Below are 25,173 nucleotides of genomic sequence, written 5' to 3'. Positions count from 1 at the left end.
AGCCATCCGGTAACATGGACAGCGTCCGCCCTCCTCCGCATCGCTGGCAACCTCGGTGCAAATTGGAAGATCTTCAAACAGACGTTCCAACTCTATCTCGAGGCCGCATCAGACGCCAGGAAGATCGCACTATTCCTCTCCACAGCCGGGGACCACGCCATCCACATCTACAACTCCCTTACATTCGCTGAAAGTGAAGACAAGACGAAATTTAAAACAGTCCTGCTGAAGTTCGACAGCCACTGCGACATTGAGGTGAATGAGAGCTTTGAACGGGACATTTTCCAGCAGAGGCTTCAGGGTAAGGATGAACCTTTTCAATTCTTTTTGACCCATCTCCGCATCCTCGCGCAGTCATGTAACTATGACTCGACAGCTGATTCCATGATCTGGGATCAGATCATTTTTGGGGTCCACTCCGATTCCCTTCGCCAGCAGTTCCTGAAAGTCAAGCAGTTCACCCTCACCATCGCCATCGAAACGTGCATTCTCCACGAGCCAGTACTCCCACATCAGGGTGGCAGATACGGCTAAGCTAACCCCCCCGAGGCAGAACAGGTGCAGGCCATCACACAAATGCAGGGCCTGAGTCTTGATGAGAGTGGCCTTTTGCGCGCTTTTCCCGGGCTCCAGCGCATGCGCGCCACGACTGAGGGGACGGCGAGACTGACGACCAGTCTGCGCAGGTGCGTACGTCATTCAACCGCACTGCGCATGCACGATGGCGCACGGAACGCGCTGACGTTAGCGTCATGACATGTCCGAATTGTGGCTCCGCCCATTTAAAGCGGCACTGTCCAGCAAAATCACGACTGTCTACAGTGTGGCAAGCTTGGCCACTACGCAGCCCATTGCAGATCTGCTCCACTGCCCAGCATCCAGCGATCCCAGCCACGGCGCAGAAGCGTCTGTTCGATTCAGCAGGCCGTGCCAGTCTCTGGCCCGACAGCCCATCAGATCCTGACGCCGAGTTCCTCAAATCCCCATTCCGGATGGGCATCATTACCAAGCATGCGCTGCCTTTCTCAAAGATGGTGAAACACCTCCCAATCCTAAGCGTGGATCCTGACGACGAGTGGTGTGCTGTCCTCACAGTTAACAAGGCCCGCATCCGTTTCAAGCTGCACACCAGCGCATCAGCGAACCTCATTTCAAAATCTGATCTCGACACTAACTATCCGCGTCAGACCAAGCATTCTTCCACCGGCCTGCCAGCTCCTTGACTACAATGGCAATGCCATTGCTGCCAGTGGCTCATGTCAACTCGGAGTTTCCAATAGGTCACTTAAAACGACGCTGTGATTTGAGATCGTAGGACCTGACCAAGCATCCCTGCTTGGTGATCGGGCCTGCAAACTCCTGAACCTGGTTTAGCGAGTCCACACCATGTCACCCTCGCAGGTGACGGCCTCACCTGATGAAAACTTCCAGGCTCAAATTGATGACATCATAGCGCAATACCATAGCGTGTTCGAAGGTATGGGCACACTCCCATACCGATACAAAATCCTCCTGAAACCAAACGCCACCCCTGTGGTTCACGCACCACGTCGGGTGCCGGCACCCCTCAAGGACCGCCTCAAGCAGCTGTAGCAAGACCTCCAGGACCAGGGCGACATATCAAAGGTCACAGAATCCACGGACTGGGTTAGCTCCATGGCCTGCGTCAAGAAGCCGTCAGGGGAGCTTCGAATCTGTATCGACCCCAAAGATTTAAACCGCAACATGAGGGAACATTACCCGATACCAAAATGAGAAGAGTTAACCAACGAGATGGCTCATGCCAAATTCTTTACAAAGCTGGACGCCTCCAAGGGGTTCTGGCAAATACAGCTGGACGCATCCAGTCACAAGCTGTGCACATTCAATACCCCATTCGGTCACTACTGCTACAACCGAATGCCTTTTGGCATCATCCTGCCTCAGAGGTATTTCACCGCATAATAGAACAGATGATGGAGGGCATCGAGGGGGTGCGAGTGTACGTTGACGATGTCATTATCTGGTCCACAACTCCTCAAGAACACATTGATCACCTCAAGCGGGTATTCCACATGATCTACGAGCATGGCCTCCGACTCAACAGGGCCAAATGCTCATTCGATCAATCAGAAATCAAATTCCTTGGCGACCACATGTCGCAGCAAGGTGTGCAGCCAGATGCTGACAAAGTTTCGGCAATCAACGCCATGAAGACCCCAGAGGACAAGAAGGCGGTCCTCCGCTTCCTAGGGATGGTCAACTTCCTTGGGAAGTTCATCCCCAACATGGCGTCCCATATCACAGCCCTCCGCCATCTCGTCAGAAAGTCGACGGAATTTCAGTGGCTGCCCGCTCATGAGAGAGAATGGTGTGAGCTGAGGGCAAAACTCACCACAGCCCCGATACTGGCATTTTTTGACCCCGCCAAGGAGACAAAAATATCCACTGACGCGAGCCATGACGGCATTGGGGCGGTGCTCCTCCAACGGGATGACTCCTACTCCTGGGCCCCAGTTGCGTATGCCTCCAGAGCCATGACGCCCACTGAGCAACGGTACGCTCCGATTGAGAAGGAATGCCTGGGCCTCCTAACGGGAATTGACAAGTTCCACGACTATGTATATGGCCTCCCCAAATTCACAGTTGAGACGGAGCACAGGCCATTGGTCCACATCATCCAAAAAGACCTCAATGACATGACGCCACGGTTACAACGCATCCTTTTCAAGCTACGTCGCCACAATTTTGAACTGGTTTACACCCCAGGCAAAGAACTCATCGTTGCAGATGCTCTTTACAGGTCTATCACCACACCCAGTGAGCAAACTGACATCGTTTGTCAAATCGACACACACAGGTGCAATTCTGTGCCTCCAACTTTCCGGCCTCTGATGAGAGGGTCATTCAAATTCGTGAGGAAAAGGCCAGGGATCCTCTGCTCCAGCAGGTGATGCAGCACCTCACGAATGGCTGGCAGAAGGGACAGTGTCCCCAGTTTTACAACGTCAAGGACGATCTGACGGTAGTAGATGGCATCCTCATGAAGCTTGACAGAATCGTGGTCCCACAAAGCATGCGAGCTATGGTGCTCGGCCAAATCCACGAGGATCACCTGGGGGCCAAGAAATGTCGATGCAGAGCTTGGGAGGCAGTCTACTGGCCGGGCATCAGCCAGGATGTTGCCAACACGGTCCTCAACTGCCCTACATGTCAAAAATTTCAGTCAGCTCAATCTAAAGAAACTCTGCAGCAACATGAGATAGTAACCTCCCCAAAGTCGGTGTCGATCTTTTCCATGCCAAGGGGGTGTGACTATGTCCTCCTGGTCGACTACTTTACTACTTTTCCAATTACCCCGAAGTGTGAGACTGTCCGACCTCACGTCGGCGGCGGTGATTAAGGCATGCAAAGAAACATTTGCCAGAAATGGGATACCACTCACGGTGATGAGTGACAATGGCCCCTGTTTTTACAGCTAGGAGTGGTCTGATTTTGCACAGCTATGCAACTTTCGTCATGTCACATCTAGCCCCCACTACTCGCAGTCAAAAGGGAAGGCCGAAACATGGGCAGCACGGTAGCATGGTGGTTAGCATCAATGCTTCACAGCTCCAGGGTCTCAGGTTCGATTCCCGGCTGGGTCACTGTCTGTGTGGAGTCTGCACGTCCTCCCCGTGTGTGCGTGGGTTTCCTCCGGGTGCTCCGGTTTCCTCCCACAGTCCAAAGATGTGCGGGTTAGGTGGATTGGCCAGCCTAAATTGCCCTTAGTGTTCTAAAAAATAAGGTTAATGGGGGTTGTTGGGTTACTGGTATAGGGTGGATATGTGGGCTTGAGTAGGGTGATCATTGCTCGGCACAACATCGAGGGCCGAAGGGCCTGTTCTGTGCTGTGCTGTACTGTTCTAAAAAAAAAGGGGTCCACATCGTCAAAAGATTACAATATAAGGCTGCAGACTCAGGCTCCGACTTCAACCTGGCGCTGTTGGCCTACAGAGCGACCCCGCTGTCCACTGGGTTGTCTCCAGCGCAGATGCTCATGAACAACGGTTCCAGCCATCCACATTCCGTACCTTGACAACTTCCCGGTCATACAGAGGATGCAGCAGTCTCGGGCCCAACAGAAATCAGCGTATGACGCTCACGCCATGGATTCCCCGAGCTGGTCCCAACTGATCGAGTTCATGTACAGCTGCCTGACGGCAGTTAGTCCGCCACAGCTGTGGTGGTCAAGCAAGTGGCCCCGAGATCGTTCCTCGTTCGCATGGCTGATGGCTCTTTCCTACGACGCAACAGGCGGGCGCTGCACAGACTTCTACGTCCGCCACCCAACCGTGATGTCCCACCTCACACACTGCTTCCTCCGGACGCGCCCTGCCACGAGGCCACCGATCTACCAGCAATCCTACCGACCTCTGCGAGCACCGCATTGGTGGCAGTCCCGCCCATCCAGCTTAGGTGGATTGGACATGATAAATTGCCCTTAGTGTCCAAAATTGCCCTTAGTGTTGGGCGGGGTTACTGGGTTATGGGGATAGGGTGGAGGTGTTAACTTTGGGTAGGGTGCTCTTTCCAAGAGCCGGTGCAGACTCGATGTGCCGAATGGCCTCCTTCTGCACTGTAAATTCTATGAAACTCTATCCAAGTGCAGGTGGCCCCTGCTCCACCCTTGAGGCAGTCAACCAGAAATCGTCGCCCGCCACAGAGACTAAACTTATAGACTGAATATTTGCACAACTTTGTTACCTCATCGTTTTGACATCTGTAAATATTGTTTTTATATCTGCCCTATATCTGCACTAGCGACACCTTCCTACGTATACAAGTCCATTTTAGCATATTCTGTATATAGTCACGCACATATACACATCTTCACGCACATACACCTTACTATTTATTATCTGAACACAAACTTTAAAAAAAAAGGGGTGGGAGATAATATTCATCCATGTATATAATGGAGTGCAGACAGGCAGTGATTGACACACAGGATGACCAGTGAGCACACACAACACAGCAGCCAATCATCAGACAGGACACGACCACTATAAAGGCAGAGGGCACCAGTTTTCCCGTGTTCTCGGGATCCAGCCTCTGAGACAGTCAGAGCTCGTGAGCATAGCCATTACAAACACCATGTGGTAGTCAGTTCGTCTGGTCAGGCTAGCCTCAGGTCTCCAGTCAAGTCAGCATAGTGTCAACCCACAGTTGAACATGTAAAATAGTTAGATGTTAAATAAAATCGTGTTGCATCTCATCAAGTGTTAGAAGTCTGTCTCTCGCTAAATTGCATCAAACACAGTCCATATAGACCCAGCTGACCCAACACACCAACAAGTAGGCTTACATTAGCACTGTAATGAAGCTACTGTGAAAAACCCCTAGTTACTTCATTCCAGAGCCTGTTCGGGTACACAGAAGGAGAATTCAGAATGTCCCAATTGCTTAACAGCACGTCTTTCAGGACTTGTGGGAGGAACCCGGAGCACCTGGAGGAAACCCAGGCAGACACGGGGAGAACGTGCAGACTCCGCACAGTGATCCAAGCCAGGAATCGAACCTGGGACCCTGGCACTGTGAAGCCATAGTGCTAACCACTATGCTACTGTGCTGTCCAATACCACTCTGACCCTAGCTCTGACTCAAGTGCCTTCTTACGTTATTGTGTGGATGGTACTGTACTCAGTCCCACATTAACCTTGTATGTGCCAGATCTTTACACTACACCTCCCTCCAAGTCTTTATCAAATGTATATGAAATTACACAAGTTTACTTCTATGTCTTACATTGTTATTAGTCTTATGTATTTACATTGTTGTTACCACATAATTGCTATTACTACTTTATCACTACTATATTATTAGTGCACCATCTCCCCTTAAAGTCCTTGAATTTACGAGTTTCAGAAGTCTGTAGGCCTTCTAACATTTCTAAATCTGGTTCGATGTTCTGTTGGAGGAGAGGGCGGCTCATTGGTTTTGATTCTTGCTTGAAGGTTGGACTGGCATTTGGATAGGCTTTCATTTTTTTCTTATGCTTCATGATGAACCAGTTAGTCGGTTTGGCAGTTGTCTTGATCAGCACTTGCTCTACTGTTAATTGTTTCTTGTCGGGGGATGAACATTGAATTTGTCTCCTTGGCACTTCTTTCTCCTTTTGTCTTGTGCGCCATCTTGATGTGTATGGCTGTTCACATTTCAACAATGGAAGCTTAATTTGGACCTGTTCCATAATTTTAGCCAGTTTTTTGAATACTTTTTCCATTGTTTTTGGAGCTTCTGAATCTTTTCAGTTCAGTTGGCAGCTATTCTGGTAAGTTGAGTTTTCTTTGTTTCGGAGTTATCTGTGGAATTCTTAAATAAGTTTGACAGAGGACAGGAGGATTGCAAATGTGATGCTATTGTTTGAGAAAGGGGCAAAGGACACCACAGGAAACTACAGACCTGTCAGCATGACATCAATAGTGGAAAACCTGATGGAGGCCATAATATGGGATAAGATAAATATACAAAAGAAAAATAGGTTAATACTAGACAGTCAACATGGCTTTGTCAAGGGCAGGTCATGTCTGGGAAATTTAATTTGACAACTGACACCAACAGTATATGAGGGTAGTGCTCTAGATGTATATTTGGACTTTCAGAAAGCATTTTACACAGTGCCTCGTGGCATGTTGGTTAACAAATTAGAAATGTTTGGGATTGATGAGAGCATGGATTAGAAGTTAGATACGTGATTGGAAACAGAAGAAAGGTATAGATGGGCACTTCTCAGACTGGAGACCAGTTGAAATTGGAGTTACCCAGGGTTCAGTGTTGGGACACTTGCTTTTTCTGATTTATATGAACTACTTAGAGATGGTATTAGTATTGAGAGCAAAATCTCTAAATTTTCAGATGATACTAAGCTAGGGAGAATAATGAATTGTGAGGATGATGCTGAGCGACTTCAGGAGGACAGTGACAAGTTGGCCAAATCGGCAGACACCTGGCAGATGAATTTCAATGCAGAGAAAAGTGAAGTAATACATTTTGGAATAGAAATACTAGCTCAGCTTTGAAGGTAGTACATGAACAGAGGGACCTCGGAGTTCAAGTACATAGTTCTCGAAAGGTGGTCAGGCAAGTTGAAACAGTTGTTAAGAAGGCTTATAGGATCCTTTGGTTTATAAATAGACGCATATATGCCGGACCCTACTTGGAACATTGTATTCATTTCTGAGCACCATAATAATAATAATACTAATAATAATCTCTTATTGTCACAAGTAGGCTTCAAAGAAGTTACTGTGAAAAGCTCCTAGTTGCCACATTCTATTGGGGAGGCCGGTACAGGAATTGAACCTGCGCTGCTGCCTTGATCTGCATTACAAGCCAGCTGTTTAGCCCACTGTGCTAAACCAGCCCCCCCCCCCAACCCCGTAGAGGGACTCGGAACCCCCCAAAATCGGGGGTATCGGTTAGTTACATTGGGAGAGAGGGGGGGGGGGGTGAAAGGAAATAGGGAGGCATGGGGGGGTTGGATGAGGTGAGAAATAGTAGGGAATGGGGAATTGTGTATATAAGCCATGTTGTCTGGGTTTGGTTGTTGGTTGGGTGGGTGTTATTTACTTTGTTGTTTTTCCTCTTGAAAATTGTTACAATTATATATGGCTGAATTAAAATATTTTTTAAAAAGCAGCTGAATAAAAAATACAAATATTTTTATGGATTTTATGTATTGGCAAGAGGTAGATTGAAACAAAAATAGAAAGCCAACATCAAAAAGCTGATAAAGTAAACTACGAAAATTACTTTCTAAACTGCATGAATTTTAGGTTCAACAAAATGTAATTTGTCGGTTTTTTAATAGTAGAAAAGAAGAATGAGTGATCCCTTGCTGAAACAAGCTGTAAAATAATGGGAGATTTGAAAAATTGTAGTATGTTAATTTTACAGCTTTTAATGCTAGAAAATGCTGATTATTGCTATTTCGGGCATTGAGAATGTATGGAAGCATAAGTGGCTATTGTGAATACCCCATTGGGTAAGCATACCAATTGATGGGCTATTGTGCCTGACATAGGTTGCAAGCATGGGCAATGGGTGAACAGGATGGTGCAAGTTAAGACAAGAGCAGCAGATTTTTGGATGACCTCCAGTTTATGGAGTGTAAAATGTGGGAGACCATCCTTAAACTAGAGGTAACAAAAGCATGACTGAGAGATTCAGCAGCAGATGAGCTGGCACAGGCAAAGTCAGGTGCTGTTATGCAGGTTAGAAATAGGTGATAATACACAAATGTGAAACGACTGATTTATTCTTGCACTGTTGCCAAGGAAGAAGTCCAACTATGGAATGGTGTTTAGAGTACGACTGAAAATAATGGCTGACTGTATAGAAAAAAATGCAAGTGTTAAAAATATGAAATATGAACAGAAATTGCTTGTGTTGTGTGATAAGTTAACCAAAACTCAAAGTGTTAATCTTCATTTTTATAGCTACAATGAAATACTGTGGGATTAAGAGGGAAGCAGTAAAAAATAAATGGATAGTGATGAGTGGCAAAACCATGAATTTAATAGACAGGTGAAGCAGCATAAGAAAATAAGAAATAGACCACAGTCTATTGCCATTCACTGTGTGAAATAGCTCTTCCTCGCATTCCTTGTACATGAACATCCAATTCCTTTTGATCATCAACAAGTTCCATGTCTTTTAAGAAATATTCAGCTTTGCTATTCTTACTACCAAAGTGAATAACCTCGGACATGGCCCAAGAGTCAACCCTGTGGTTGCTGCAGTTCGCAATATTTCTAAATGTAATAGATGGGTAGATGATGTACCAAAACATGTATATTCCTAATTTATAGGGGAAATAAGCTATTTGGATGAAGTTATCACAGGCTTTAAATTTCGATGCTGATGGGAGAAGGATTTTTATTTTGTCACCTTGTGAGGCGTGATAGCATTTAATGTTTAGGGGGTGGTCAGAGACTTTCTCACCAAGAAATAGAAATTAGATGATGGTCACCCATGAACAATTATCATGCACCTGTTCGCATTGGGCTCAGACATGGGATCAGATTACTTGCCCATCTGTTTTCTTGCTGGAGAAGGTAATTTAGGAAAATCATGGATAAAATATAAGAGCCTGTATTTGAAAAAAAATGCAAAATACAAAGTCAGGCATGCAAACAAAATAAACCTGATATGACATTGTACTATTCAATCCTTTTTATTTTAGTCCACACTTTCCTTACACGCATTTTTCTTTCTGCTTCTCTTTGAAGGGGGAATGCAAGGATCATCTGGAGATTTACAGCAAAATCAGGCACAAACACTCCATTATGCACTAGCAAATGCTCAGCAAGTTCATATTCATCGCATAGGAGAGGATGGACAAGTTCAACAAGTAGTGAGTATTTTCAAGATATACCTCGGAAAGATTTATATATCAGAAGGTGGATTCCATCAATCCTTCAATTAGAGATTGACATTTCGGTATTGTAGCCATACATTTAGTTCAAACTCACTTTGAATTCAGCTTTCCTGCTAATAAATGTGAGTTTGAATAATTTACCTGTGTTTACAATAACATTTGTTTACCTTAATCTCATAGAGTTTATATCATACAGTCATTACGCCGTTTTGAACCTTTGGGCTTTGCTGATTTTCGGAACAGTGATCCACTTAGTCCCATTTGCCCGTCGTACCCCCGTAGCCCTGCAATTTCCCTCAAGTACCTATCCAATTTCCTTTTGAAATCAGAGATAATTTCCACCACGCTCACGAGGCATAGAATTCCAGGTCATTGTCACTCACTGTGCAAAATAGTTCTTCTTTGCATACTGCATGTTTCTCTTCCCCAAAAGCCTTGTTCACCGCTATTTGCATTAAATTATATCTGCCACTTGTTGCCAATTCTGTTAGCCTTTTTATGCCCCTTATCGTATATGCTTTGCCACACCTCCAAGTTTGGTATGCTTGGTTAATTTAAAATTTTCACTTTATTTCAATATCCAAAGTCATATATAAATTGATTTTTAAAATGACCCTGGGACTGACCCTTGGGGAACATTCCTGTCAACCACCGTGAAAAATCAGCATTTACATAACTTATTGTTATCCAGGCTGGCAGTGACCCTCCTATTTTATGAGTTTCAATTTTGTTAACCAGTCTTATATTTGGTACTTTGTCGACTGCTTTCTTAAAATCCATGGGCTGGATTATCGGTTTCAGGGACTATGTCCCCACTCCATCGTGGAAACTGTGGTCTTTTATACCAGGGAAACATGCCACAGATATACATATACATACAAAGACCACTGATTCACAGCCTTGCAGGGGGCTAGCAGGCAGCTATCGTGGAGCTCACAGCTCCAGCTACCGATACGGCCCTCCGCACTTCTGGATCAGAGGCCGCGCATGCGCACGGCGGCTGCCTCCAGTGGCCGGGCCGTGTTCCATGGCAGACTCAGACCGTGGACCTGGACCGTGGAAATAGTGCCCCCGATCAGCCATGCGCCCGACCGGGACTGCCCGCTCAAAAATACCCCAGTCCTGAATGAGGCCCCCCTGCCCTCCGATCGGCCCGCAGCCGCCTCACGATTATCCCGAACTGCAGGACCATGAGTGGTCCACGCCGTCGGGAATTCGGCCGGTCAGGCGCGGAGAATAGTGGGGTGGGCCTCAGGCAATGGCCTCCGGTGGTGGATAATCGGCTTTTTGGGTGTCGGAGAATTGCTGAACCGGCGCCAGTCCCAATTTCATGTGGGAAACTGGATTCTCCGCCCCGTCGCAAACGTGATTTCAGCGTCTGGGTACGGAGAATCCAGCCCCATGTAAGTGACATCTACTGCATTAATTCATCAACCTTCTCCGTTACTTCATCAAAAAATTCAATTAGATTAGTTGAATATGATCTGCCTTTTACAAATCCATGCAGGTTCTCAGTAATTAACTCATACCACTCCATGTTAATTTTTTCCACTGATTGTTGTTTCTAAAACCTCACCTATCACTGATGTTAAACTGACCAATCTAGTTACAATCCAGCTAAAGGGAAGAAAAGAATTCGCAAACACAGCCTGCTCTCCCTGCACCTCCTGGCTGGTCACCCACTTGGGATGTCAAAATGTAAAGAATGAGACTACGAGTCAATGTATGAAGCTCGGTTCATGGAATGAAAACACTCCGAGATAACAGTATGAGACAATAATGCAGAACAGCTCATGTATTATTGCATGTGATACAGTCTGTGCCCACTTGGGCACTGAAATCACAAAAAGTATAATAGGTTTGTCCTGGTGGGGTACTTCCGTATCTATCTAGCTATGGAAATTATGGATAACTTTTTGACCTCACCTGTATATGTCATTATTGGAGCATAGGCACTAATGAGTGTTGCATGCTGGTTACTGGCAAGACTTAGACAAAGAATTGTGAGTCCATCACTGATCCTTGTTGGAAGTGTGCCAGTTCAGATCAAATGGGAAAACTCATGCTTGACTGTCGAGGCTAATCCTTGGACTTTCTATTTGTTGCATGAAGCTCTGGACATGGAATGTCAGAACACTTCTGGAACAGTACAAGACCAGAGTGCAGAACCGCCCCTGATGGGCAAGCTTGACTCACTTCCTACAGTGATCGACGATTGACTCATGGTTCTTCGGAAGTCTTTCCAGTAATCAGCATGCAGCACTCATTACTGCCTCTGCTCCAACAATAACAGATATAGACAGAAGTCAAAGAAGCATTTTATGTTGACCTCAGCAAGATAATTAGAGGAGTACCCCATCAGGGCAAACTCATTATTCTTGGTAATTTCAATGCTCGAACATATAGTAATACATGAAGAAGAGTACTAGGACACCCAGTATTGGCAGAGCAAAGCCGAGCAGCAAATTCCTACTCCCTAAGTGCAACAACTTTGATCTAATGGTCACAAATACAGTCTTCCAGCAATCAGGCAAACTGTAAACAACGTGGATGCACCTCAGATCCAAAAATTGGCACATATTGGTGACAGAGAGACTTCAAGATGCTCTACCACCGTTCCGTTTGAGGTGCAGAATGTAGGTCTGACCATCAGCTTGTCAAGAGCATTGTGTCTTTGAAGATAAAATCTAAGGTGCTTCGGCACAGAGATAATTCGCAAAGGAAGCTTGATGTAACTGGTCTTAAGGACAAGTCCAAGGGACATGAACTGGAACACATACTACCTGCAGGAATTGCTGAACGCCCAGAGAATACTATTGCCATTGAAGTTTCGTGAAAAAAGTTAAACTATGTCCTTCCAGCATGGCACCTGAGATCCTAGGATTCATTAAACGGAATCACCAAGATTGGTTCGACAGTACGACCAAGACATAGATCATTTTCAAGACCAAGTGCACAACACTCTCAGTTCTTACACAACTGACAGGAAATCACCAGCAACGAAAGCCAGATACCATCCTGCAAAATACATGATGCAGGCCGAACTAAGAGAAACAAAGAACCAATGGTAAGAAACCAAGGCTGATGAGCTTCAAGCAACTGGTGATAAAAACAACCTTTGAGTAGTCAGTGGATCGGTGAGTTAAAAAAAATTGGTTTTATACCAGATTATGCACAAGTAACAGTCCCAGTCCGAGCTGAGACTACTGTGAAGCTTGGCTCCCACCTGAGCTGGCTTTAATGTCCAGAGTTAACTATCCCGCCGATGGGTGTCCGCCTCTCAGCGGAGGAGCTCATACACCACAATACTCATGGGGAGATCAATCGGGTCGTTCCCGTAGGTCTTTGGGGCTTATAACAGACCTGAAGGCTCCATATGAAAGTCTGCAATCAGTCTATGACCCCAAAACCATGATGTGGCACCCATACTCTCAGCTGTTGGTAATCAGCTCCTAACAAATCGGTATGAGATTCTCTCTCGCCGGGTAGAACAACAATCCATAGTCTGCAATGAATCTATTGTCACTTCCACAGCATCGCACTCTGAAATAGCTTGCTCTTGATCCTCCGCAAGGAGAAGTCAAAAGGCAAGAAATCGGCTTTCTACGAATAGCTTTCACTGGGAATTGATGACATTCCACGTGTAGTATTCAAGTACGGAAGGGCTTGCATGGTTAGGAAACTCACTAACACTTCTGCCAAATCTGTGAACAGGGCGCTGTGCCCCTAGATTGCAAGGATGTCGCTGTAGCTCGTATCTACAGACAGCAAGGGAGCAAGTCCATCTATGACAGTCATCATGGAATAACACTTCTTTCAACAACAGGAAAAATTCCTGCAAGGGTTATTCTTAAACGGATTGTCACTTGCCTCATTAGCCCTGCTCCCAGGATCACAGTGTTGCTTGCTTGTAGGACAGAGAATAATGGGCATGATCTTTGCAGCATGTGAAATTCAAGAAAAGTTCTGTGAACAGAATAAGGTCCTCTACAAGTTGTTTGTTGATTTGACCAAGGCTTTTGATGCAATAAATTGGGAAGGCCTGTGGGAGGTTCTGGACAAATATGGCTGCCCTGAAGAGATGATCTGTATCATTTTCTCATTTCATGATGGGCAGAATGAAGAACGGTGTTGCATTATCAGATGCCTTTCCTGCCATTAACGGCACCAAGCAAAGCTGTATATTGGCTCCAGCTCTGTTTGCCATATATTTCTCAGCCATGCTCCAGTATACACTCAAAGATCTTGACAAAGGATTGCGCGTTAAATTCAGGACGATGTCAACCACTTCAACTTGCAATGGTTCAAAGCTTGCACAAAGGTTACTGAGCAGCTACTGAGTGAATTCTTGTTCACAGATGACTGCGCTCTCATATCACAGACTCCAGATGACATTTAGCTGCTTGTTGATCACTTTGCAGCATCAAAATACTTTGCCCTGACAATACATTTGACGAAAACAGAAATCTTTAATTAACCTAACCCTGGTCACGTACTCTGGGACCTGTCAAAAACACATTGCTCTTTCCAATACAGAAGTTTTGCTCTCTTGGGAGTATCCGCTCCAGCAACAACACTTTGATGAAATTAATCATGGCCTGACAAAAGTAAGTACAGAATCGAGCAGACTCACACAGACTCGCTTCAGATAGCTAAATGTGCCCCCCCCCCCCCCCACCCCAGTTTCTCCACCACCTCCTGCAGTCATGCAAATGTACCTTCCACAAACAAATCCCTGAACCTCTCGACCCCCTCCCTCCTCCAAATCCTGTACATTGTATCCATCTCCGGCGATGCAAACCTATGATTCCCACTAATTGGTGACAGTAATGATATGGCCCCTAATCTAAAATTCTGCCTAAATTGGTTCAAGATTCTTAAAGATGCCACCACCACCAGGCTTGTTGAGGGAACCTGGCCAGAGAAAATGGAAGAGGGCTGTAACCAATGCCCTTAGACACAACCCTACACGAGGCCTCATCCATCCGCCCCACAGTGGCCCCGGCTCCTCAAACCACCCTTGCCATTTCCTGATGTTCGCCGCCCAGTATTAGGACATTAAATTTGGTAGCTCCAGCCCACTCTGCAGGAAGGCTCTTCGAATTTTGGGACTCGACTGAGATTAATTTATCAACCCTAATGAAAAAATATTTAGGGAGGAAGATCAGGAGACACTGGAACACAAATAAGAGCCTCGGCAGAACGTTCATTTTGACCATCTGCATTCTACCCACCAAGAAAACGGGACGGCATTCCACCTCTTCGAGACCCAACTTCGCCCCCTCTAGCCGACTGGCCAAGTTTAGTTTGTGCAACAGAGCCCATTCATGCGCCACCTGAATCCCTAAATATCTGAACTTTGTCTTGGCCAGCTTAAATAGCCGCCTCACTAAATCTGCCCCCCCCCCCCCCATTCACTGGGAAGATTTTTCTTTTGCTCACATTCAGTTTGTACCCTGAGAAGGATCTATATTTCTTGAATGGCTCCATTATCCCTCCCACACTAGAGAGAGGATCAGAAATGTACAGCAACAAATTGTCCGCATAAAGGGAAGCCACCCCTCTCAATATATCTCCAGTCCCCTGACGGCCTAAGCACAATGGCCAACGGCTCAATTGCTAGCACGAACAACAAGGGGGACAGCGGGTATTCCTGCCTTGTGCCCCTATATAACCAGAAATACCCTGAGCTCATCGCATTGGTCTGGACACTAGCTGCAGGGGCACTATATAACAGTCTCGCCCTGGAGATAAACTTTGGTCCAAACCCAAATCATTCCAAGACCTCTAAGAGGTACCTCCACTCGACGATTAAAAGACTTCTCCACATCCATGAGGTGATTACCTCAGGTACCTGCCCCACAGTCGCCCCTTAACAAACCCTGTTTGCTCCTCAGAGATCACCTCTGGCAAGCTCCCCTCCGGACTCTTGCCAGAACCGTAGCTAATACTTTAGCATCAGTATTCAACAGTAGCCTAAAAGACCCACACTCCACAAGATCCTTGTCCTTTTTCGGGATCAGGAAGATTGACACCTGTGCCAATGTGGCTGGTAGCAACTCCTTGACAGACAATCATTGAACATCCCAGTAACTGTGGCGCCACTAAGGCCGCAAACTTCTTTCAGAATTCCACTGGAAACATCTTTGCCATATATTCTGTGGTACTCATGCCCTCCAATAGCCTGACAATCCTCAAGGTTCTGGTGCTTGGACCAGTTCTCCTAGCTGTCCACCTTCGCCATCAAAAATTTTTGGGCCACCGCCATCAACGCTACCTCAGCTTCCAAAGAGGCAATCCAGTCACTGGTCCAAGACTGCCGCCTTCACCTCCTGAATCGCCGTGCCTTGCGTCTCCAACCGCTGTTCCACCCTCACCATGGTTGCTCTATAGGGTACCACTGCCACCTCAAATCGCCTTGGAGAGATGCTCTATCATCAACTGTTTTTGTTTCTGGAATTCTCCAAAAGGAATTCCACCAATTTCTCCATTGGCTATTGGTATTGGGAGGGTATCAGCGACATGAAGGGCTTTGCCATATTTTCTGTCATGAGGGACCATTGAATCTGGTGCAGGGCCTTTACTCTACTTTTGCCTGGTGTTATTCCCTGCAGACATCCGACACCGGAGGAGAAACCAACAATCTTCACTTCCCACAAATTCGCTTGTTAGCCAGGTAACAAGTTCCAAAATCCGTGTCATGAGGCCCGAGCAACCTTGTGTGTGACAGCTCACCTCATCGCCACCACCGGACGTCTTCCCAGCACTTTCTGACTTTATTTCAGATTTCCAGCATCCATGGTATTTTGGTTTTATGAACTAAAGGATTCCATTATCTCCGTCTGAGATTTATTTGCGACTCCATGTGACAACACAAAATCCCCAACACCGAGCTTCTTCCGAAGTGCTGCACATCAGCAATTGAGAGCTTATGGCCATGTGGCTGGCATGGAGGATTCCTGCATACTCCAGAACTAGCTGAGCATGGGTGCTTGTGCCACAGGACATCCTAAACTCAGTTGTAAAGACAATCGAAAAACTTGCTTAAGTTCTTGCAGGAGCCCAATACATGGGGAGGAAATGGCCTTGAATAGACCCAAATGGAGAAGTCTGATACAAGGCATTTCCTTATTCCCTTTCTCGAACAAGGGTGTCCCATCTGCTTTCAATCCCTCGTTCCTGTATTTAGGGAATTTTGGAAGCCCTACCCCTAACTCCATCTCCACTTACTCTACCAACCTGGGATGCACACTATCTGCTCCAGGCAACTTATCCATTCTTAAGCATAGCCAGCATTTTCATTTCCTGTCTGTTAATTTTCATCCCAACCATTACTTCTACTATCTTCGCATCTACTAATATTTATCCGCACCTTCTTTCTTCATAAATACTGATATAATTGTAATCTTTATTAGTGTTACAAGTAGGCTTACATTAACATCACAGTGAAGTTACTGTAAAAATATAAAGTGCCTTGCTCATGCCTCCACGCAAAAATAACCTTATTTGTCTCTAATGCGTTGCACTCTGCCTCTTACTACCTGCTTACCATTTACATGCAAGTCAAAGGTTTTTTGGTTTCTTTTTTATTAACCGCGTTTTGTTCTCATGTTCTCTCTCTGCCAGTCATATTTTCCTCTTAACTTCCCATCTCAACTTATTGTATTTGATCTGGCTCTCATTTGAAGAATTCACCTGACATGCATCATTTTGTTTCATCATATTCTTTATCTCCATCGCCATCCAAGAAGCCCTGGCTTTAGCTTCCTGCCTTTCCCTTTTGTTGGAATGTACCTAGTCTGTACTAGAAACAATTTTTTGCTTAAGATCACCTTTTGTTCTATTACAATTTTTCCTGGCTGTATTACAATTTTACTGTGGCCTTCTCATCCCGTTGAAAGTAACCAGCTTCTAATTTAGAAGTTCTACTTTAGATTGTACCTTGCTCATTCATCTCTGTTAGTAATCTAAACCTAAATGCTGTGATACGATGGTTACTGTTACTCGTGTATTCTTCCACAGCCACTTGATTCACTTGGCCAAGCTCATTCCTCAGCGCCAGATCCAGCAATAGCTCTTTCCTAGTTGGATTAAGAACATCTAAGTTCATGAAGCTTTCCTGAACTCATCCCAGAAATTCTTCCCCTCATTTCCCTTTATTCCAAAATTATCCCAATGAATATTGGGGTAATTAAAGTCTCCAATCACTACTCTGGCACTTGTGCAATTGTGTGATATCCTCCCAGATGGCCTTGCTCCTATATCACCCATTCCCTTTTGCCAAATGGATTCTGTTTTTGATCGTCTCAAAGACAATGCTACAAGTGCTTCTCTAAACAGTACTGCCACCCACCTACCTTTTTACTTTCCATATATTTTCGGAACACTTGGTATCTGTGCATTTTAAGTGCCCAGTCCTCACCATTTTTAACCCACATTTCTTTTTATTACCATTACACCACATTCCCACATGGCTACTTGCTCTTGTACCTCACCAAACTTATTTACTCCACTTTGGGTATTTACATAAATACATTATACAACCTGCCTTTGTATTCTCGCAATCCATTTGGTCTGCTCCTTTATAAAATGGTACTGTCTCGCTCTCAACCCCATATGCACATCATTCCTCTTTCTTGCCTCAATATGTTGGTGCCTATTCAGACTATTTAGTTTAAACCCTTCCCAACCACACCAGTGAACCTCTCCAAGGATATTGGTCCCGGTCTTGATGATATGAAATACATCCTTCTTTTAGGGTAGCACAAGTGGATAGTACTGTGGCTTCACAGTGCCAGGATCCCAGGTTCAATTCCCCGCTGGGTCACTGTCTGTGCGGAGTCTGCACGTTCTCCTCGTGTCTGCGTGGGTTTCCTCTGGGTGCTCTGGTTTCTTCCCACAGTCCAAAGACGTGCAGGTTAGATGGATTGGCTATGATAAATTGCCCTTAGTAACCAAAAAGGTTAGGAGGGGTTATTGGGTTACGGGGATAGGGGGGAAGTGAGGGCTTAGATGGGTCGGTGCAAACTCGATGGCTGAATAGCCTCCTTCTGCACTGTATGTTCTATGAATAGGTGCCTCTTGCACCAGAACTGGTCCCAATGCCCAAAAATCTGAAGTCCTCACTCTGCATCATAGAATCATAGAATTTACAGTGCAGAAGGAGGCCATTCGGCCCAACTGCATCGGCTCTTGGAGAGAGCACCCTACCCAAGCCCACACCCCCCACCCTATCCCCATAATCCAGTAACCCCACCAACACTAAGGGCAATTTTGGACTAAGGGCAATTTTAGCATGGCCAATCCACCTAACCACATCTTTAGACTGTGGGAGGAAACCGGAGCACCCGGAGGAAACCCACGCACACACGGGGAGAATGTGCAGACTCCGCACAGACAGTGACCCAAGCCGGGAATTGAACCTGGGACCCTGAAGCTGTGCATTGTTCTGCCCAATCTTCCAATTTCTACTCTTCCTGGCAAGTTACACAGAGAACAATACAGAGATTGCTACCTCCAAGGTCCTACTTTTTAACTTCTTCCCTTGTTCCTGAAAGTCTAACCAAAATCAATATCTTGCACTCCCTATGTCAGTGGTCCTGACTTTTTTCACAGCTTCTGACTCCATCCCTTCCCCTGCACCTTCTCTGTAATGACCTTTTAGCCTGGTATTAGGGAAGCAACACAGCAAGTGAAACTTATGATGATGGTTGCAGAAATGTCTGTATGTCCCATTAATGATGGAATCTCCTGTAATGACTGCATTTGCATGCTTTGCCGTACCCTAACATGCAGTGTTTTGGTCCTTTGATGCTATGGTCGGGTTTGAACTATTTGACTCTGCATTCTCCAGTGTTGAGTACAGATTTGGAAGTGGCACACAATCTGAAAACTCCTTCACTTCTTGCCTTTTCTTGCTTTTCTGAATGACCATCCATTTGCTATCGTGATTTCTTGCTGCCTGTGGAGTGGCAACCCCCTGGAATGTATGATCTAGGGATCTCTCAGGCTCCTTGATGCTCTGCAGTGACTGCCCCTTAAGCTTGGAAACACTGGGCTGGATTCTTCGGCAGCGCTTGCCGCAAGATCGCCACGGATGGGCCGGAAACCATGTAAAGGTCAGTTGACCTTGGGCGGGAAATTCCAGTCGCCGAAGAATCCCGTCCACTGAGCTCAGAGCAGTTGGTTCCTCCATGATACAGGAATTGCAAGAAACGGGGGGGGGGGGGGGGGAGGACAGTACTCAGCTGCACATCATGACCTTTTGGGGCCGGAATGCAGTCACCGTTTTAATATTGGAAATGCTCTGGGGGCACAAGTCCAAATCTCACCATGGCAGTTGGTGTAGTTTAAATTCAATTAATAAAATCTGGAATTAAAAGCTGGTCTCAGTAACAGTGACCACAAAACATCTTGATCATTAATGTCCTTTAGAAAAGGAAATCTACCATCCTTATCTGGTATGGCCTACATATGATTCCAGAAGAGCAAAGTGGTTGACTCTTAATTCCTCTCTGAAACCACCAGCATGCCATTCACTTGTATCAAACTTCTACAGCGTCCAAAAGGAATGAAACCAAATTCACCATCCCGTATCATATAATCGCTTATTGTCATGAGTAGACTTCAATGAAGTTACTGTGAAAAGCCCCGAGTCGCCACATTCCGGCACCTGTTCGGCAGGCTGGTACCAACCTAGATACCGGAAACGACAACAGCAGACCCAGCCCTGTCAACCCTGAAACGTTCTCCTTACTAACGTCTGGAGAGTTGTGCTAAAATTGGGGGAGCTATGTCACAAACTAGTCCAATAACAATCTGACATAGTTACACTCAGGAATTCAAACCTCCCAGAACCGTCCTGGGTCTGTCCCATTGACAGGACCCATCAGAGGTGGCGGCCCTTTCCAACCTCCTTGCTTGGTGACCAAGCTTTCTGCCTTCCTCTCACTTGATGGTGGCACTTCTTGACCGCCTCCTGCTCCATGCCTAAGCTTTCTGACGTCCACCCTTTTGACGGGAGCACTTCACAACCATGTCCCTCAGTGGCTAAGCTTCCCAATCTCCTCTCAATCGCTGGCGGCCCTTCCTCATCAGCACCTACTTGATGGCGACCGTTCCCATCCTCGTTGCTTGACGGTTAAGCTTCCTGACCTCTTCCCGCTTGACATCAGCCATTCCTGACCTCCTACTCGGCAGCCAAGCTACCTAATCTCCTTTCGCGTGATGACCCTTTCCTGAATTCTCACCATCAAGTGCTCATGAGAGGGATAGCAAGCGGAAGAAGGTGGGAATGGTCCGCTGTCAAGTAGAATGAGGTTGGAAAGCTTGTCAAGTGGAAAGAGGACAGGAAGCTTGGCTATCGAGTGGGAGGAAGTTGGGAAACTTGGCTTTCGAGCGGAAGGAAGTCAGGAAGTTTGGCTGTTGAACAGGGGGAATTGGGAAAGCTTGGCTGTCTGTAGGTAAATATTAGCTATGGTTAAGCTAAAAGTGCTTAGCAGAAGCATATGACTGCAATTTTCCACTGAACACTCTAACGCAAGCATTTATTTAATACCCATGTCTATATGCCAGTGAGGTTAAATAGCAGGAAATTCTATCTAACTTAATCTAAATTATTTGCAAGCAAGCCCTTTAGATTCTTGGATTTGTTTCAGTTAATAATATTTTTCTTTCTTCCTTCTCCATGCCTTTTCTGCCTACTGGCTGTGCAGGGACATCTGCATATCGCACAGGTACCACAAGGAGAACAAGTACAAATTACTCAGGATAGTGAGGTAAGGTCAAAATAGTGCTCAAGTTCGATTTCCTGATCACCCTTCATGAGCATGAATCTGTGACAAAATTAATGCCACTTGTAGATGCACTAAACTTATTTTATGAAAGTGGTTTAGGTGACGTCCTTCAGGATTACCTAGATGCATATATTTCCATGTCAATATTCAACATACAACATCAACATTGCAATAAATTAAAAAATTGAGTAGCCAATGTACTATTTGGCTCAGATGTTTACAGTTTAACAATCCAAATATAGAACATAGAACATTACAGCGCAGTACGGGCCCTTCGGCCCTCGATGTTGCGCCGACATGTGAAACCATCTGAAGCCTATCTGACCTACACTATTCCATTTTCATCCATATGTCTATCCAGTGACCACTTAAATGCCCTTAACGCTTGCGAGTCTACTACTGTTGCAGGCAGAGCATTCCACACTCCTACTACTCTCTGAGTAAAGAAACTACCTCTGACATCTGTCCTATATCTACCATCCCTCAATTTAAAGCTATGTCCCCTCGTGTTGGTCATCACCATCCGAGGAAAAAGACTCTCACTGTCCACCCTATCTAACCCTCTGACTATCTTATATGTCTCTATTAAGTCACCTCTCAGCCTTCTCCTCTCTAACAAAACCAACCTCAAATCCCTGAGCCTTTCCTCGTAAGACCGACCCTCCATTCCAGGCAACATCCTAGTAAATCTCCTCTGAACCCTTTCCAAAGCTTCCACATCCTTCCTATAATGTGGTGACCAGAACTGCATGCAGTACTCCAGGAGCGGCCGCACCAGAGTTATGTACAGCTGCAGCATGACTTTGTGGCTCTGAAACTCAATCCCCCTACTGATAAAGGCTAGCACACCATATGCCTTCTTAACAGCCCTATTAACCTGGGTGGCAACTTTCAGGGATTTATGTACCTGGATGCCGAGACCTCTCTGTTCATCTACACTACCAAGAATCTTTCATTAGCCCAGTACTCTGCATTCCTGTTACTCCTTCCAAAGTGAACCACCTCACACTTTTCCGCATTAAACTCCATCTGCCACCTCTCAGCCCAGCTCTGCAGCTTATCTATGTCCCTCTGTATCCTATAACATCCTTCAGCACTATCCACAACTCCACTGACCTTCCTGTCATCTGCAAATTTACTAACCCATCCTTCTACACCCTCTTCCAGGTCATTTATAAAAATGACAAACAGCAGTGGCCCCAAAACAGATCCTTGCGGTACACCACTAGTAACTGAACTCCAGGATGAACATTTGCCATCAACCACCACCCTGTCTTCTTTCAGCTAGCCAATTACTGATCCAAACCGCTAAATCACCTTCAATCCCATACTTCCTTATTTTCTGCAGTAGCCTACCGTGGGGAACCTTATCAAACGCCTTACTGAAATCCATATACACCACATCAACCGCTTTACCCTCATCCACCTGTTTGGTCACCTTCTTAAAAAACTCAATAAGGTTTGTGAGGCATGACCTACTCTTCACAAAACCGTGTTGACTATCGCTAATCAACTTATTCTTTTCAAGATGATTATAAACCCTATCTCTTATAACCTTTTCCAACATTTTACCCACAACCGAAGTAAGGCTCACAGGTCTATAATTACCAGGGTTGTCTCTACTCCCCTTCTTGAACAAAGGGACAACATTTGCTATCCTCCAGTCTACCGGCACTATTCCTGTCGACAAAGACGACATAAAGATCAAGGATAAAGGCTCTGCAATCTCCTCCCTGGCTTCCCAGAGAATCCTAGGATAAATCCCATCTGGCCCAGGGGACTTATCTATTTTTACACTTTCCAAAATTGCTAACACCTCCTCCTTGTGAACCTCAATTCCATCTAGCCTGGTCGACTGAACCTGAGTATTCTCCTCGACAACATTGTCTTTCTCCAGTGTAAACACTGACGAAAAATATCCATTTAACGCTTCCCCTATCTCCTCTGATTCCACACACAACTTTCCACTACTATCCTTGATTGGCCCTAATCTTACTCTAGTCATTCTTTTGTTCCTGATATACCTATAGAAAGCCTTGGGGTTTTCCTTGATCCTGTCCAGCAACGGCTTTTCGTGTCCTCTCCTCGCTCTTCTTAACTCTCCCTTTAGGTCCTTCCTGGCTAACTTGTAACTCTCAAGTGCCCTAACTGAGCCTTCGTGTCTCATCCTAACATAAGCCTTCTTCTTCCTCTTGACAAGTGCTTCAGCTTCCTTAGTAAACCACGGTTCCCTTGCTCGACAACTTCCTCCCTGCCTGACAGGTACATACTTATCAAGGACACGCAGTAGCTGTTCCTTGAAAAAGCTCCACATTTCGATTGTACCCATCCCCTGTAGTTTCCTTCCCCATCCTATACATCCTAAACCTTGCCGAATAGCATCATAATTGCCTTTCCCCCGGCTATAATTCTTGCCTTGCGGTATATACCTATCCCTGCCCATTGCTAAAGTAAACATAACCGAATTGTGATCACTATCACCAAAGTGCTCACCTACATCTAAATCTAACACCTGGCCGGGATCATTACCCAGTACCAAATCCAATGTGGCATCGCCCCTTGTGGCCTGTCTACATACTGTGTCAGAAAACCCTCCTGCAAAACACTGCACAAACAATATAGCAATATAGCATATAACAATATTGATTTGGTGCTTCAGTATGCATACCTGCATGTAAGGGTGCCACAGTTTATCAAAGTGAATCCACTAAGTGGTAGCACAGTGGTTAGCACTGCTACTTCACAGTGCCAGGTCCCGGGTTAGATTCCCGGCTTGGGTCACTGACTGTGCAGAGTCTGTACATTTTCCTTGTGTCTGCGTGGGTTTCTTCCGGGTTCTCTGGTTTCCTCCCACAAGCCCTGAAAGACGTGCTGTTAGGTAATTTAGACATTCTGAATTCTCCCTCTGTGTACCCGAACAGGCGCCAGAATGTGGTGACTAGGGGCTTTTCACAGTAATGTAATGTGTTCATGTAAGCCTACCTGTGACAATAAAGATTATTATTATTATTAGATTATCTGCCCAGCAGTAGTATCTTTAATAATAATGTATGTGATTCTTTCCCCACTTATTTTGAGCACAGAACACTAGGAAGAGTGACGATACCAGAGCTGATCCTTCACAGTAATACAAAATCAAAATACTGTGGATGCTGGAAATCTGAAATTTCCCAACGTTTTTGTTTTTATTTCTAGTCCTGCACAGTTTTCCCAGCTGACACCTGCAGAGGCTAGTGACATTTCACCATCCCTGGTCATTGGAGACCAGAACCTGACAGCTACCTGGAGATGCAATTGAATTTCAGCGACCCACATGTCATAGATTTCATGCAGAAGGAGGCCATTCGGTCCATCGAGTCTGCACCAGCCCTTGGAAAGAGCACCCTTCTCAAGACCACACCTCCACCCTATACCCGTAACCCACCTACCTTTTTTGGACACTAAGGGCAATTTAGCATGGCCAATCCACCTAACACACACGTCTTTGGACTGTGGAAGGAAACCGGAGCCGGAGGAAACCCACGCCGTCACGAGGAGAAAATGCAGACTCCGCACAGACAGTGACCCAAGCTGGGAATCAAACCTGGGACCCTGGGTCTGTGAAGCAAATGTGCTAACCACTGTGCTACCATGCTGCAATTCTTAGTTACGTTGACTTAATTTCAGTAATGAGTGAAATATGATCATATTCGTAATGAAAATTTGCAACATAGTTTTACCTTGCCAGAAATAATTTCTGTACACTCTGCAGGGCTTTCATGCATCCAACGTGTATCCATGAATTCTGTGAATGGTGCGTCCTCAGAGGAGCTGATTCGTTCTGAGAGTTCATTTGCACAGGATTCAGCATTACCATGTACCAGATATTCACTCTTTGGTGGAATTGGTTAGATAGATGGTTGGGTTTATACCTGGTAATCACATTTCAAATGTGAACAAGAGCAGTTGGTTCTCCAAGGACAACAGTGAAGAATCCAC

General features: G+C 45.6%; 1 protein-coding gene across 7 annotated transcripts in view; it reads left to right on the top strand.

Annotated features, from left to right (window-relative positions):
* LOC119971244 (BTG3 associated nuclear protein) overlaps nucleotides 1–25,173 on the top strand; it is a 253,758-nt gene that overhangs the window by 113,822 nt on the left and 114,763 nt on the right. For 3 of the 7 annotated variants that reach the window (XR_005461788.1, XM_038806518.1, XM_038806521.1), the window contains 2 exons: nucleotides 9,252–9,376; nucleotides 21,106–21,177. Coding sequence is in view for 4 of the 7 variants with exons in the window: in XM_038806518.1 (XP_038662446.1) it covers nucleotides 9,252–9,376; nucleotides 21,106–21,177 (197 nt within the window). In the remaining 3 variants the exon portion in view is untranslated. Of the gene's footprint in view, nucleotides 1–9,251; nucleotides 9,377–11,512; nucleotides 11,691–21,088; nucleotides 21,178–25,173 lie in introns of those variants that run through there. The other 4 variants (XR_005461786.1, XR_005461787.1, XM_038806519.1 and 1 more) reach the window with 3 other exon arrangements.

This window comes from Scyliorhinus canicula, chromosome 9, assembly GCF_902713615.1.
Source record: "Scyliorhinus canicula chromosome 9, sScyCan1.1, whole genome shotgun sequence".
NCBI lineage: Eukaryota > Metazoa > Chordata > Chondrichthyes > Carcharhiniformes > Scyliorhinidae > Scyliorhinus > Scyliorhinus canicula.
This window is presented reverse-complemented; position numbering and strand designations above follow the sequence as displayed.